Source organism: Lampetra fluviatilis, chromosome 8 (assembly GCF_964198595.1).
Source record: "Lampetra fluviatilis chromosome 8, kcLamFluv1.1, whole genome shotgun sequence".
Taxonomy (NCBI): Eukaryota; Metazoa; Chordata; class Hyperoartia; order Petromyzontiformes; family Petromyzontidae; genus Lampetra; species Lampetra fluviatilis.
Window position 1 is genome coordinate 3175195 of NC_136282.1, and position 17632 is coordinate 3192826.

At 43.4% G+C, this 17632-nt stretch overlaps 1 protein-coding gene across 2 annotated transcripts in view; it reads left to right on the top strand.

The window, feature by feature from the left end:
* AKT1S1 (AKT1 substrate 1) overlaps nucleotides 1-11512 on the top strand; it is a 54857-nt gene extending 43345 nt beyond the window's left edge. For both annotated transcript variants that reach the window (XM_078858882.1, XM_078858883.1), the window contains exon 6: nucleotides 7228-11512. In XM_078858882.1, coding sequence (XP_078715008.1) covers nucleotides 7228-7252 — 25 coding nt within the window. In that variant the 3' untranslated portion in view covers nucleotides 7253-11512. The remainder of the gene's footprint in view (nucleotides 1-7227) is intronic.
* The last annotated feature ends 6120 nt before the right edge of the window (nucleotides 11513-17632 follow it).

Here is a 17632-nt window from a genome sequence, read left to right on the forward strand (position 1 = left end):
GTTGTGTTGAACTTCTTTCTCACTGTACATAGCTAACCATGCTTATCGGGCTACCGCGTGCACTCTTGCACAAACGCTGCCATTGGACGCCGTGACTCGCACGCTCGTACGCGTGGGTGCGTGTTGTGTAGTAGTGGTGTAGCCCTTAGTGCGCTGCACTACGAACCTGGCGACACGAGTTCGATTCCCGCTCACGGACAACACCAGTGACGAATATCTAGACTGGTCCTGGGCCTCGCCTTAATCGACTCAGCCTCAAATGAGTACCTGGTGTGGTGTGTAAACATCACCACTAAGAAGACCAAGCCGGCCAGGCGTGGTGCTGGCCACCCACCCCCTCATGTGCTGTGCCGGCCTTTATAGGTGCTCGCTAACAGAACTTGCTCCAACAGTCTGTTAAGTCTCTACGGGGGATCTTTGTCTTTGCTTTGTAAGAGCTACGCTCGCTCCCGCCGGCCGCTCGGCACCCACTGTCCCGCTGTTGGGCGAGGTGGGAAACGGAAACGTGTGGATATTCACCCTCGCACAGCAATAACAATGAAACGCCCGCCACCAATCGGTGCCACTGGGAACTGATTATTGTTTTTTTTTTATTATCCTCATCGTTTTCGATTGCCATTATTACATTACGAATGTATCCCGAAACATGCCATGCTGAAAAACAACAATAACAGAGAAATAATGAAATGAACTGTAATTTTTTTCGTCCTTTGTTAACTAGAATTGTTTGGGTACACCCGGCAATATTTGGTCTTACGAGATGCAGTGACATGTAATGCACCGCGGGTGCAATCTCCTGAGTGCTAAAGCAAGAGAGATTGCTTTCAATTTCATCTGAAGCCAGAGTCATGCACGTACTCGTAAATATACTGTGTATGTGATTCTGTGTATGTGTATACGTATCTAGGGTTTTCATATATATATACACACACAACCGCTGTGCCACGTTTTAGCGGATTGTGAGGGAAGGTCTTTTTTATCACCAACAAACCCAAATGTAACTACATCGAGCAATGGTCCTTCAGTGTGTGCCAGCAGCCGTGTAAGAAAGGCAAACCCTGGAATGTTGTGACTTCTCAGACTTCTCTGAAGTAAGCACTGATTTTGCATTGCCTTGCTGCCGACACTTTGAGGAGTTGAAACTGTTTCAGGGCTTTAATTGCTCGGACAACATTTCGCTGAAAATTGTTGCTCAAGTAAGAGAATTGATTGATGGACTTAAATGTTACATTTATGTAGCAGTTAAACAGACCCTGTTAATTATATTTCTGACAAATATATTTGCATCCTCAACATCAGGAACATCGGCATACTTAGGTTAATAATAGTAGTATTTAAGCAATGGCATTGCGTCCTATTTTAATTTAAAAGAAAATATCAGTGTACTGGCCACACAACTCAGTTATTTTCTGCTCAAATGAGATTTGAGGTGGTGCTCAACCCCTGTTTTAGAGCCCTGAGCCATTGGTGTAAATTCCTCATTACAATGGCAGGAGCGAGTCTATTCATAGAACGACCACTGTTGACTTCCCCATGAAAGTGGTACTCATTGTGTTGACCCCGGAAAGATGATGGACTGAGTGAACACCCAACCAGGAATTTAACTCTAAACCTTCTGACTGTGAGCTGCTCACTCTGCCATTGAGCCAGCTGGCTGGGTCACTGATATCTAATTATGACACAAGCCCGTCTGCTGAGATGTTACCCAATTTCTATTCACCAAAAATGTAATAATTTCCAGTAAAGCACAATGATTGTGTGTGTGGGAGCAGTAGTGCAGTGATTAGCACACTGTGAACCCGACGACCCGAGTTCGATTCCCACTCACGATCAACACCTGTGACGGTTTGGAAATGGACCACCCAACCAGACTGTTATATTCACTTTAGAGATGTCATATTTACAGTATAGCGGTGCTTTTGCTAGCACACATAATGCCACCGGCATTTCCCCAGAAGACTGCGCAGTAAAATGATCACCCTTATCTGGGGTAAAGCAGCATACACACTCATTGTTTAGACATCGCGTGACTAATTACTTCAACATAAGCATACTTGTCAAGAGGGTGGAATGCTGGCGCAGTGCTTGGCGTACTGCGTTATGAACCCGACGATCCAAGTTCGACTTCCAGCCACAGCTACCACCAGTGGTGAATAACATCTGAAACTACTTGTGAATCCGCCAACCGTGCCCTTCACCACCAAACGTGGCGAAACACAGTCAAACAGCTCCCACGACAGACATTGCGTGGGGAGGCCTTTTATTCAGCAATAGATTTACTATGGGCTGTAAATGATAAATTACTACACAAAGTGAATCCCCTGTTTACTTGAGCTGGAATTTGTTGTTGGGATTTATACATCACTAGCTTTACTACCCAGCTTCGCCCGGTACTTGTATTCTTGTCTTGCATTAATACAGACCTACGCGGAGGGTGGGGGGCGGATTCGTGACGTCAGCAGGCACACTGCGTAACGCTGCCGCATGCGGCTGACATCACATATGTGACGTCACCGCTCACTTGCCGTGCAATATATTATATCCATTATTGCGCCCCCCCCCCCTCCAAAATACAAAAGTCTATATTTATACATTGTGTACAGTCTGGAAACTACCCACATGCCAAATTTCAAGTTTGTTGCATGTCGGGAAGTATGATAAACATTTCGAACAGACATACATATTCACAAATTTCCCTTTTATATATGTAGACAAGCGGGAAGTACCCGGCGTTGCCCGGGGGGAAATATATTTAAAAACTTCTCAAAACTTAAAAACATAACATATACAAATGAAAATAAAAGTTTGATCATTACCTCATTAATTAAAATAAAACCCAACGCGCGGTGGAAAAACAACTTACGCTTGCGCGCCAAGATTCTATTCTTTATATCGCGCAAAGGAATTGAAGGTTGTAGATTTCTTTAGAATCGGCTTATTCCCATTTAATCGATACCACAAACGCTCACCAGATACTTTTTGCATTGTGTACAGTCTGGAAGCTACCCGCATGCCAAATTTCAAGTTTGTTGCATGTTGGGAAGTATGCTAAACATTTCAAACAGACACACATATTCACAAATTTCTCTTTTATATTTATAGATAACATGAAAAAGAAATTGTCTTGAAAATTTTCTCCCATTGACCGATTGCAATGGGGAGAAAACAACGATTTGATTTAAGTATCGTAGAGCAAGCACTTACCATTTACGTTATGCGTCAAATCTTCAAGGCGGCCAAATTGTTCCGGCCCTGTTACTAACCTATTGACCCGTATGTTTGCTGCTGCCCATCTGCATTCATTTTCAATGAAATTTTTCATCGATTGACTCATTCCTACACTGGATGCCGCATGCGGTTTGCCAGAATCGGCACCGCAGGGGAATAAAACCAGTTGAGCACAGCAATCGTCTCGCTATTAATTTGTGCGGTGTGCCATCCGTGATTTATACTTGCCGATTCGAATTCTCTCCAAGCCAACAAGGAGTAGTTCCCTCTTCTTTCTGCATGTTGTATATGTAGTATAGTGGAAAATCTTCTTCTTTTTTTCTTATATATAAAAGTCTCCGCGCGCTCGTGCTTGCGGGGGATTTGGCTCTCGGACGGTGGGCTATATGTAGAAAAAAATTTGCCGGGCGACAGGCCCTAAGCCCCGCGGTAGGAATAGGCTATTTCATTTTCCCATCCCTGAACTTTAAAGTAGTTTAATTAACACATTTGTGCCGTTTCTATTATTATTTATTTACTTATTGCGCGACGTCGACCGTACCAACAGACGCCAATTGCGTGGGAGGGGGGCGGACCCTGCCAAGTGATGCGCGTTCGCTCGAGCTCACGGGGGACATTTCGTTTTACGCGTTTTACAGCCAACACATACACACATAACGCTGCGGATATTTCTTCACAGTGTCATGTCCTCTTCGCCCCCCCCCCCCAACACGATGTGTCCAGTTTATAGTACAGACTCCCTAGATAATAAAATTTCACTGCTTACATACCATTATTCTTGCACGGGCGGGGGATGCTGGGGGGGTAGCGGCCCAGTCCCTAGCTTGGCAACGTGCCAACTCTGCCACCTCGCCAATATAGGCAAGGAGGGGGGCTACGCATGGCACAAGGCCTCAACACGCCTATGGTAAGTACAAATTTCCAAGCTTCTTACACTAACAAATCAGGTCCAATGTTTTCTATTATTAAACACATTCGTTGACAAACATTACTATAATAATGTTTGTGTGCAGATAAGAACTCACGTTGATTGCTTTTATCAAACAAATACGTTGGGAGACATTACAATAATAATGTTTGTGTGCCCAAAACTATATTTTTAGGTTGTTAAATTTTCCCTTTTTTTGCTGCGCTTTTATGACGCTGCGACGATCTGCCAGTCTGATGTGGCCATGTACGTCCATGTGTATGTGTATGTCAGTCCATATGTGTGTGTGTTAGTCTACATGTGTATGTAAGTCTATACATGTGTGTGTCACTCGATGTGTGTGTGTAAGTCAATGCGTTTGTGTGAGTCCATATGTGTGTGTTCATCCATGTCTGTGTATCTCAAGTAGATGTCTGTGTGTCACATGTGTATGTGTGTAGGGCTGTGTGTGTGTCAGTCTATGTGTGTCTAAGTCCATGTGTGTGTGTCTTACTCCATATGTGTGTGAGTAAGTACATATGTGTGTTTACGTCAATGTGTGTGTGAGTCCACGTATGTCTGTGTGTGAGTCGCTGTATGTGTGTACGTCCATATAAGTGTTTGTAACTCCATGTGTGTATATCTCAAGTGGATGTCTATGTGTGACAGTCTGTATGTGTGTGTACGGCAATATGTGTGTCACTATGTATGTATGTGTGTGAGTCGCTGTATGTGTGTACGTCCATATGTGTGTGTAACTCCATGTGTGTGTATCTCAAGTGGATGTCTATGTGTGTGTCAATCCATATGTGTGTGTAAGTCGATGTGTTTGTGTGTGTCAGTCGATATGTGTGTGTGTCTCAGTCCATGTGCGTGTGTGTTCGTCGCTTGGTGTGCATACCTCCATGTTAGTCAGTGTAACTCCATTTCTTTGCGTGTCTGTAGGTCCATGTGTGCATCTTAGTCCATGCGTGTGCTTTATTGACCTACTCAAGGCCTATGATACCATCAGTAGGCCTGGCCTCTGGGTTGCTCTTCGTCCTTTCCGAGTCCCTGACCCACTCATCACCATCTTTAAGGACCTTCGTGATGGTGAGCGGCCCCGCGTCTAACTACGTGGCCGTGAGTCAGAGCCATTCCCTTTACACCTTGGGGTGCAACAGGGATGTCCTCTGGCTCCCACATTATTTTACATATATTTGGACCACGTGGTTCATCAAGCCTTCAATGCCTGTACCGGAAGAATTCCCATCTGCTACAGATACAATGGGAGGCTGATCGATGCCCGGGTGCGGTCAAGGGATGGCTCCCTATTGCTCAACCACGTTATGTATGCCGATGATCTGTTAATTGCTGCTCACTCGGACGAGGAGTTCGAGGTGCTGCTGCTGAACCTGAAGCTTGCCACCAACAGGTGGGGCCTTACCATCAGCCCCACCAAAACTAAGCACCTGCCTGGCTAATTTGTACCATCGGACACTCCACCCCCACAACTCCCAATTGGTGATGGGGCAGTTGTGGAGACAGTGGAGAGTTTCCCATACCTTGCCAGTGTGCTAATGACCGGCTCCGGTTTAACAGCAAAAGTCTCACTCCGAATCAGTCGAGCTGCAGTATATTTTCATTGGCTGCGTAACGTTGTGTGGAAGCTACCTGGTCTATCACTCTGTACGAAGCTTCAGGTCTTCTCGGCCACGGTAATTCCCTCCCTTCTCTACGTTTGCGAAACTTGGACCCCCCTAATGGAACATCTTCGCCGGTTAGAAACATTTAGGATGGCCTGCCTATGATCCATCCTGGGTTTAATCAGGCTGCATTGTGTGAGGAGCTCACAAATCCTTGAAAGATGTGGACAAAGTCCCATCGGTGACCTCCGGCAGGCAAGGCTGCGTTGCCTGAGTCATGTGGCCCGCATGGCCAGCCACCGCATGCCTAAACAGCTTTTTTTTCGGCCGGATCGAGAGGGCTAAACGGGCGCGGCACAGGCTGGAGAAGACATGGAGTGATGTGGTACAGGAGGACTTGGAGCTGAGTCCACTTGCGGATGACTGGTACCAGCTGTGTCAAGATCGGCCTCTGTGGAGGAGGCTCCTGAAGGACGCTACTGGGCAGTCGGAGGCAGTCACCCTCCAACAACAACGGAGGGCGGAAGAGTGACGCTCACAACATCGAGCGGAGCGCCGGGTGGCTAAAGCACAGAAAGTTTCCACAGTAGGGGCCACGGGTGGTGCATCAGCCAGTCGTCTCAGTCAGTCGACCTGTGCCATCTGGGTTTGCCCCGTGACCTCCTGCCAGCGGGCGTTCGACACTTCACGTGGCCTCAAGGTGCACATAGCCTGGCACAAAAGTTGTCGTGACATCACCGCCACTTAGTGGCGAATGGCGGTTGTTGTTGTTCAGTCTATGTATGTATGTGTGAGTCCATTTGTGCGTGTAACTCTATGTGTGTGTATCAATGGATTTGCGTGTGTAACTACATGTGTGTCTGCCTTTTTCGCCCGGGCAACGCCGGGTACTAACCGCTAGTCTACTATATAATTCTTATTTGAATACAGATAGGATCTCTTCTTTCATGTGCATTATAATAGTTTCATCTTTATCACATTAAGTATGGAAATGTAAGATATGTTTGGGCTTTAAAGCATCTTTAGTAAATAAAAGGAGACCTACATCCCTATCTATACCACATAAATAGTAAATAATCTTATTGATTTGAATTGCACAGTAGTACAACTATGCAAGTGCTTAACGATGGAATTCATATTGTGGAATCATGTGCATGGTGAGGGGCCTTGTCCTTATACCTTCTGGTCTCGATTGCTCCTCAGCCTGCAGTAGCCACTGTTAAATAAATGTTATCAGTGCAGTGAATATTCTGTTGAAGCGTTTTAAATCCCTTCCGCATGTACTGCTACATTGCTTGCTGCTCATTAATTGATAGGACATTCAGGTTGAGACCGAAGCTGCGCAGGTAAAGTCATCTCGCTGCTCCATTGTGATTGCGATGAATTTACACTTTTAACTTGGCCACTGTTTAGAATGTTTTTGTAACAAGGCATATGTACTAAACACTAGCCATTTGTTCCCTTTAGGAATGAACATCAAGAGGCCATATAGGACACACATCATCGACTGAAGACCCATAGCCTGGCTCACAGCGGTGTATATAAGATGAAATATATTATTTTTTGCCATTCTCAATCAATGGATGAAGGCGTCCCCCACACCATATTGGTCATTGCGGTTGTTCCATACTTTACCGCGCTAGTCAGAGTGGTTTCGTGAAGGGAGTGCAAGACCGGCCAGGTATCGAACTCGGGTCGCCAGGCTAATTACTCCGCCACCACTGCACCCCTCTTTGCTGGGTACTTGGCTTCATATGAACCTGTTTCTTAGTTTTCAAACAAATGAGATGTTCAGGTTCATCACGCTGAACGCACACTGCTAAAAAGCATTTAATGAGAGGACTTGATTGACGCGACTTTATTTTCATGTGCTTTTTTGATTGCCAATTACATACATTAACCCCTCTGACCAGTGTAAAGAAAATAATTGTAAATTACACGGTGGGTTCAGTGACCCTGACTCGGTACGGAAAGAAATTTGCATTATGTTTGGTTGCTTGTAGGGCATTTGGATATTGTTTGGGTATATTACAGCATTAATATTTGTCCACTGAAGCAAATAGCATATACGCAGGCAAGTTTATCAAATTGCCATTTTTACACTCGAGTAAAGCTTTCGGATTTTTGGAATCAATTGCCTTGCATGTACAATAGTTATACACAATACGCTGTGCCGTCCTCTGTCAATGAAAAGTATACCTAATTTCAATACCCCTTAAAATGTCCCCAGAATTAAAAAGTTCTGATTATTTTTTAGCAAAAGCTTTACATTGCTCCAATTGACGTGGCTCATTATGTTTTCATCAAAAAGATGGTGATTTTCAAGTGGTAGATAAAAAATACATGCATTCTAACTCAAATTGTTATAATGTTGTCATTCCAACGTTAAGACTCGCAGCACAAATATTTTAGTTTTAATTCAGGTCTTTTGGGCACTTAATTTTATTATTATTAGATCCTGGTTCTTAAGGGGTTACAGGAAAAGCTCCCTAATGGAGCACTCTGGTGAAAAGCATCGTTGAAGGACAGCGACTTTGTTCGCCGTGATTTCGTCTTGTGGACCGGACCAGTTGCGTGTGTTATTGGATCATTTACGTACAGGTGAGTGTACAAACCTGCAGCCAATGAACGTATCAGTGCTTTGAAGTCACTTTTCAATTGCATACGAGGCCTATGCCATTTAAACCTTAGCTAAACCCAATTGCATTCACAAGAATAATTATAAATCATTATTCAGCTGTCAACAAGATTTGCTTACATGGACACAATTCCTTTAGCACTTTATGATGCTCCATTACAAAGAGCGTTCACCATTGTTTAGCAGAAAAGGGTTAACGGGCATTTCTAATTCAATTATACGGCTATATAAATATAGAAATCCACAGCATTGCAACGGCAACCATATGTTTTAATAACAGATATGTTGTGAACAAAGATTGCTACAGTATCTATCGCAAAGTATTACGTGTATTTTGTTGAATCGTGTAGCATATGTTTGCACGCCAATGTCCTGTGTTTTGGGAAGATGTAGCTAGTTCTGTTTGCCGGGGATAATAGCAACCTGCAAGCAAATACTACAAATTCTGATAATACAATGCATTTGAGAAATATTATTTTTAAAAGGACAATTATAAAACCAAACTCTTTGGGGCATTCTAAAAAAAAATGTCTGTTATGTAACATGTTTGAATTGTGAATTATAGTGTGTTAACAACGGTGTGTGTGTAAGTGATGTGACAACTTGCGCAAAATGTTATTTGTAATTTAAATTAGGTCTACTTATAAAGAATATGTTAAATACATCGCAAACGCTTAGAATAACTTCTGTAAGTGCACGTACCGTGCCTGATGGTAACAACGTATAAGGTGATTGTTTTTCACCACAGTAGAGGAAAAGGATTGGCAACAAAACAACGTGAACGTTTATAGAGTGATATTCACTACTTGTTTGAGTCACTGGGCTAAACAGCACTTCACAATGAGTCAAACGTTAAACATGTTCTCCATGTATGCATTTTCAGTTTTAACTTGCGATCGACACGAGTTAAATCTTATGTTACAACGTGCGAACTGTTTCCTTTCTCCAGATGTCAGCCATCGACACTCTCTAAGTACCACAAGCGATGGTTCTAATGGCAACACCTGGTGGAACAGCTAATTGGGATCAAGAATCACTAGGAGCAGGAATACAAATTTTAGGGACAATCCAGGGGAGGACCTCGAGGCTAAATTCTTGGAGAACCATGCAATTGACTGAATCTTGTGACATTCACAAGTGGCCCAGCTGAAATATTTTAAGTGTGAAATACAGCACCACCTGCCACTACAGAGGAGGCTGTGTGACCAGGGGGCATGGATCAGGTGATGTTCTCGACGTCACTAATTCTCACGGGGGAGTTGTGTTGTTTTTTGACAGGTGAAAAATTCTGGAAGGGAATTTCTTCAGTGAGAGCATGTTCAATGGCTGCTCCAAAATGTAGGTTTGACATCCGTGCCCAAGACTGTGTTCATGGCATTTATAGTTGATTTTGTTCCAAGTTTTCTTTGTTGTCCGTCTTTTAAAGTTTGGCCTTAAGTGTTTTACATGAGCAACACAAAATAGAATTTGGTTCAGTAGGTAGAGTGGTGTCTGCCTAAAAGGCCATAAAGGATGAGGTAGGTAAAGGGCTTTTGGAAAACCCCAGCAACCAAAGCGTTGAGGGCTGTGTGCAGCCTTGAGTCGTTTAGTAGTACTTAGGGGGGAAGAATATTATTTTAAAGTACAGAACTGTACTTTTGTCATGATTCGCTAAAATAACACGATTATAATTATGGATTCGTCAAATGACACGATCATAATTATTGGTGGAGGAAAAGGTTAAGAATTGCCCTGCACATAGAGCTTGCGCTACCATGGGTGGTGGGGCCTTGCTCTTCAGCAGTGGTCAGCAAACATTAACAAGAGACATACTTTTCGAATTCGGCAAACTCAATATTTCAAGAACCGCAATGCATGTGAATACGAGACTGTGGTGCTTAATAAATAACGTCACGAAGCAGTCCTTAAAGAGCCTCATGTGTCTCCGGAGCCGCAGGTTGCCGATCCCTGCTCTTGAGAGTCTGTGAGCCAGCATGATGCTGCAGCTGCTGCTTGCTGCTCAGCAGGCAGGCTGTAAAAGGTGTAGATGTGTTCACGGGTGGGTGGGTGAAGGAAGGCAGTTCTGGATTGAGGAGTTCCCTGGATGTTTCCGAGCACCGTAGATAATTCAGTTTTTTAATGCAGTTAGCCCAACTTTCTGGATTATATACATTGACAAGTTATTCTGCGAAAATAAACTGATCACAGGGTGTTTCGTGATTTCAGTTGAACGTGAAAAAACCTGAAGCTGAGAGTGTTCCCTTGTATGTTTTGAAATGCCACTTGTCTTCAATGGTAAAGCATGGAGTGATGCGTGATTGGTAAGTTCTGATTCATTCTTACGCCAAGATTCATGCATTGAATCGTGGAGGTGAATCAGTTGCTACAAAAAATATTGTGCAAATGATGTATTGTTACATTGAGGCCAATGCTTTGTACATGTATGGTTCTGTGAATGTACAAACAAGGCAACAACAACAACAAATTCCACCCAAGAAAGAATTTGAACGAGAATCGTCTGGAATCAAATTTGTTAATCGTGACAACTTGTAGAGCCGCTGCAGGAATGAATCGTTATGATGCCTTTGATAATGACTGCTTCTGGCCTACATTTGTGCTCAAATGTGTTTGATTTGCCGCTGCTCAGCATCATCTGCACATTTGTTTTGATGTATGGTTCGTCGGGTTTGTAGTGTATTTTGTAATGTTTCTGAATTACGGATGTGGTTAGCTTAATGTTGGCCAGAAAAAAGTGCAAAAAAATAAATAAAAGTTGAAAATAAGAAAAAAAATTCTAAATACAACTTTGTTTTTGCATTAATGAAGATTTAAATAACTTTTTGTAGCGTATTCTGAAAGTATTTTCAGCATTAAATAGGTAGACTTTATAATGCTCAAGGATTGTAGCGAAATTATTTTCTTTGCTCAATTTTTATTTCACATTAGAGCGGGGGTTTTTTTCCCCCAAAAACACGGGAGGTGGACTTTGTTCTGTTTTTGTTACAAATGTAATTTGTACCATTGTTCCATTTGTTACTGTCAAGAGTATGCAATAGACTCTGCATGCTTTATCACTGCAAATTGTAGCAACAGTGTGAGAAAACACTATCCGAATAAAGATGACCTGTGATATCATACGTGTGACATTCTTTCATTCAACCAGATGTGACACTTTCCTAATAATGTACTCTGTACTCGTCTTGATACTCTTTAACAAAATTTGACGTGTCTTTACTTTTGTCTGCATCAGATCTGGGCAATGGAGCATGGAATAGAATAGATGAACATGCAATTATTATCATTCATGGAATGTAACAGTCCTTTAAGCAATATATCCACGATAAAATAAAGCTTTTCAGCTATTATATTTTATTTACCAGGTAAAGGCCACTCAACTATATTGCTCTTTTTCAGAAGCGACATGGCCACAAATATTAGCTCAACGAAGTGTGCTTGTGGAAATGTATCTCAGCCAAATACCTTAAATGCATGTTTCTAAATGTGGAAGGAAAAACCGGAGGACCCAGATATTAAATCCACACAACCACAGGGAGAACACGCAAACGCCAAATATACAGGCGTCACGGTTCCGATCGAACCCACAACCTCCTGTAGACCAGGCTAGGGGAAAACCTATTCCATAATGTAGGCTGTTGTACAGCAATGCACATGCTTCCATTTATTGTAGGGTCAAAGGTTGACATAGGCAAGCCATCAATATAAAATAAGTTGCACTTTGTGCGAAGTCGTCTGGTTCTTAAGTATTGTACCTGCCATGGGAATGTGGAATTTCCACTGGTGGAGATGAACGCCGCACAATACCTGGAGGAGCACAGATACCTTTTGTAAATCCACTGCTGGATGAGGGCCTCCCCACGCCATGCTGGTTGTGGAGGCCGTTTGACCATACTTCAGCAGCATCGACGTGCAGTACAACTCGATATAAACACAACGTCGCCCCGCAGCCCAATGACAACCTGTTTGTGTATGGTGGGCAAACCATCCAGGCACTTTCCAAGCTCGGATCTGCTTGGCCTTCAAAGTCTGACCAGATCGGGCGCATTTCAAGTCTGGGCTATTTGTTCATAGATGTAGAGGGTTATAGTGATACTGTTCTTAACAGTTAACATCTCGCGGTGACGAGATGTTAAGTTAACTACCTCGCCAGGTATACAGGATGTCGTGCGTTTGATGCTGACCCTCACGCCGGTATATTTGGAGTTTATATTATTCTCCCCGTGGTCGTGTGGATTTTTCTCCGGGTCCTCAGGTTTCTCCCTCCACATTTAGAAACATGTGCTTCGAGTATTTGACTGCGATACATTTTAACATGATAAGCCACTTAATTGAGATTATTTGTGGCCAGGTCGCTTCTGAAAAAAAGAGCTATATAGCTCAGTGGGACTTACCTGGTAAAATTTAATTGCAGTTAAATAGTTAATCGTTTTACGGAAAAAAGCTGGTGGAAACACGTTTTTCAATGCACACACTTTTATTTGCACTGAAAAGTTTTAAAAAATATTATTTTGACCCCAGAATTAATCACATTTGATTTGCTCAATAAAAATGGGTGGCTTCCTTTCGATATGTATAATTTTCTTTATGCAAAGCACCCACTTTTATTCAGCACATCAAATGTGATACATTTTGGGGTCCAAAGAATGTATTTTGTACTTTTCAGTGAAAATAAAAGTGTGCATTGAAAATCTTGTTTTTCAACTTTTTAGCCATACTTTGTCATGCTGGCCAGTGTGGGTTAGTGGAGGGGTGGGGAGGACCGGACCAGTTTTCATATCAGGCGTCACTGCCACGGATTGCAACTGTCATCGGGAATCTAACTCGGGTCGTCGTGTTGATAGCATACTGAACTACCGCTCCAATTCTTTGTCCCACTAGACAATAAGAGTAATTGAGCAAAAACTGGTGGAATTGAAGCTGTAAGGGACAGTGATACATTTAAATTATACTGTTCCAATGACAATTCTCAATGGCATCATTTGCTGCGATCCACATCAGTTACGCAATTAAGTCACATACCTGTCAACCCATACAGTTCACCCGTATTCTTGTACAGGTAAATTGAGTTTTTAGCTCCATACAGCGTACAGCCTTTTCATACGAACAAAAACATCTATTTGTGTTTCTCCCTTGTGATGGGACTTTGAGGAACATTGAGATTTATTAGGTCACGGGGTGACCAATAAGGTCTGAATTGGCGTAATAAGGTAGGCACTGATAAGGGGTTGACAGGTATTAAGTCATCCCCCGTAATTAGAAGTACGGTAATGGCCAACAGTCGGTCATGATGGAGTGTCAGCCGAGGAATGGTACCTTTGTGCCATACTTCACCACGCTGGTCAGATCCTCCATGGTCTCGCCCTTTGCCTGCCTCTCCCTCATCACACTACTCTCCAGCAGCACATTGTCTCCACGCAAGCAATAAATAAGGCCTCCTTACAAAGCCCAGTGTCCACTTTCAAGTGGCTTTTGAGCAACACTTTACTTGGCCACACGCCTCAAGAGTCACGACCATTTATGCTGGTGAAATGTCGTACGTGTTATGAAATGCATTATTAACATAGTACAATTCAACAATGAATTCTTCTGCACTGCCCTATGCATCAAAGTAGTCCCGCAGCGCTTGTTTTGCCCAAGGGGGGGGGGGGATACTTGAAGCAAGTCACCAAATTTGTTTGTGGGCAGGGGTTGGGAGGAGTGGGCCGGGGGTAGTCTTGGGGTCCAGCGAATATCCTCGATCTTGATTGTGGTATTCATTTTTCGGATATCATTCACTTAATATTGCTAAAGGACCAATATATCGGCACAAAAATCCTAACTTTCCGTTGTTGATTTTGAAGAATATCACTGGACTATCCGGGAAAGAACAGATTGAGCCAGTGAGAATGTTAAAACATGTTTTCCTTGGGGGAGCGAGTCCATTTCCAATCTTTCTATCCCCTGCTTTTCATAACCGGTTTATTTTGTTGATGGTGTATAGTTGCGTCACAACGGGCCCGCACATTCCCTCATTAAAAAAAAATTCCCATACGCGAATATTCGTTTCTGTCACCGTCACATGGCACACGCAGACGTGTGGAATCGCATATCCGCACGACATCAAATTCCCACAATTGTTGCTGCCAGCTTGTGTCCATAGTTGTGTTTTCTACATGAGCTATTTATAAGATCACATTTTATAAGATAACCATGTTTTTTGTACTTGAAGGCCACGTAAAAATAATGCGATGTGGACAACATTTTTTGCTAAAGAATGTAATAGGTGGGTAATCTGTGACACCATCCGGTCTCGCAAAGCAAAGCTCAGTTGTAAAACAACAGTGACCGATTTTATTCATAATCAACGTTTTTGGGTTTAGATCGCGTTATTTATAAATGTGTCGTAACCCTCCACCACCCGACACGGCCAATCAGTAAAAAAGTGTCACGTTGACAAAAGACAAATAGTTCACTGCTTTAGCCCACCGGTGTGTTGAAGTGTGAAACCACAACATTTACAATTTGAGTACGACGTTTCGCTGGTAATTGCATCCAGCATCATCGGGCAATTCGCCAGAATGGTGGTGATTATGAGTGACCGATTGTTGCATTGGCAGTCCCATGACTGTTGTTCACTCCCCACCACGCATTTTCACAGTTGACAACAATTCACAGCCCCTTTGTCAATCCACTGCTGGATGAAGGCCTCCCCACATCGTCGGAGTTGTTTGACCATACTTCACCACCCTGGTCCGTGCGAATTGGTGAAGAGGGGGGGGGCAGGATCGGTTCAGACAACTCGTCATTGATGTTAGCCGCGGACGAGAACCAAACTCAGGTTGTCGGGCTCATAGCGCGGTGCGTGAACCGCTGTGCCACTATTCTCCCACACGTTGCGGCTAACAAGGCCGGAGTTATCCATCGGCGTTGTTGTCACAATTATTGTCTGATTGCCATGGGAATGTGTAATTTCCACGATTGGTTCAGGGTCAACAATAGAGATAGCCAAAATTTGTGCGGACATGAGAATTGCGAAATGCTGATTAAACTGATATTGTTGGCCAAACATCCCATTGAAGATCCCTCCGAAAAAATCATGAGACTCGGTGTCAGTTGTTTTCTGGATAAATAAATGACATATTTGAGTGGTTTCACCCCAGCACGGATAAACGATCACAGCAACCTCGCTAAACGCCTGTTGCATGCATGGTGCACTGGCAGTCAACTTGCAGTTAAAGGTGTATTCATTCATGTTTGATGCGGTGACGTGCAGATCGGAGGTAGAATTCTCTCCGGCTTGTTAACACATTGAGATTGCTTTTTTAAACGTACAATGCCAACAGGTATTAAGTGTAGTGTATAGACGAAAACACGGCGACTTGTGCAATACATTGTGGAACTGCAAGATCGAAGATTTTAAGAAGACATGCAAATTACATTTTGAACTTCAAAATGTTCGCTTGTATTCGTCCACAAGACGGCGCTGCCTCGCCGTGTGTATGACTGGCTCATGCTGTCACTGATAGTGCGTTTAAATGAGAGCGATTACACTTGATCAACCAATAATTTCTGTATTTTTAATACTTTCCGCTCAACATAAAGTACACTGTTAACGCATGGAACAAAACGAAAAATACAAGCAAGACAAAATATGTAATTACGACTCCAAATCATGACGTCTCAAACTATCGGGGACGTGACTATTAACTTGCCTAATTCTTTCTTGATTTGAAGCTTTCGTAACTGCAGGAATCCATACTCTATGGTTATTTCGGTCAAGTCATGTAGGTATAAAATAAAATAAATCACGACGTTTCGGGCGCAACACAAGCGTCCATCATCAGAGGGGGAAAGCATGGTCTGCTGCTGAGGCAGCCTGTTTTAAAAGGTTTGAAATGGGTGTAGCTCAAGGGTCACAAAGAAGTGGCCGGGGCTAGTGATGTTAATGTGAGAAATTAGAGGGCACGGAAGTGGCTATGTTAATGTGAGATATTAGCAGGATGTTAATGTGAGAAATAAGCATGTGACTGTAGAAAAGAAGGAGAAGAAGAGCGGCCTCCTCGACGAGGGAGTGCAACCCAGCGTGTGTAATCCAAAGGGCCTGTGTATTCGCTCTCTGCCAATAAAGTGCCAGAAGCAACATCATCACAATATTCACTGTAACCAGCGGCGGTAGTAACAAAAGCAACATCGTCCATCGTCGTCATTATTTGTAATAGTTTTAATTATCGGCAGCAGCTGTGTTTTAGCCTCCTGATAATTGAACGCCTCTCATCCACGAACCCCACGGATGTTAAGACAAATGTAGTGCCCACTAAGTTTCAAACAAAATTACAGAATTGTGTAAAGGGCACACAGCCTTTGTGCGTGACGCAACAACCGTCATCAGCATGTCCTGAGGAAGTGCATCGTGGTCCTCTTGGCTTAGGTGACAAACAAACTACATTTGAGCGGATGTGCCCGACTGACAGCAGCAGTGATTTGTGATAGACAACTGTTGATTGGTTGAATCATTGAAAGGAATGGCCAATGGATCAGCTCAGGCCTCTGCTTTAAACAGAGTTACAATGTTTATTTAATTCTAATAAATCAATGTAGAAAAGCTATGCTCAGTATGTGTGTTGCTGGTTGAAGTACCCTAAAAATGACGTACAATTAAATGTAACAGTTTTATCGTAGGGTTATTGGATCATCATCTTTACTTTTCTTATTATATATATCTTATATATGAAAGTCTCAGCGCGCTCGTGCTTGCGGGGGATTTGGCTCGCGGACGGTGGGCTATATGTAGAAAAAAATTTGCCGGGCGACGCGCCCTAGGCCCCGCGGTAGGAATAGGCTATTTAATTTTCCCATCCCTAAACTTTAAAGTAGTTTAATTAACACGTTTGTACCGTTTTTATTATTATTTATTTACTTATTGCGCGACGTCGACCGTACCAACAGACGCCAATTGCGTGGGAGGGGGGCGGACCCTGCCAAGTGATGCGCGTTCGCTCGAGCTCACGGGGGACATTTCCTTTAACGCGTTTTACAGCCAACACATACACACATAACGCTGCGGATATTTCTTCACAGTGTCATGTCCTCTTCGCCCCCCCCCCCCCCCCAACACGATATGTCCAGTTTATAGTACAGACTCCATAGATAATAAGATTTCACTGCTTACATACCATTATTCTTGCACGGGCGGGGGATGCTGGGGGGGGTAGCGGCCCAGCCCCTAGCCTGGCAACGTGCCAACTCTGCCGCCTCGCC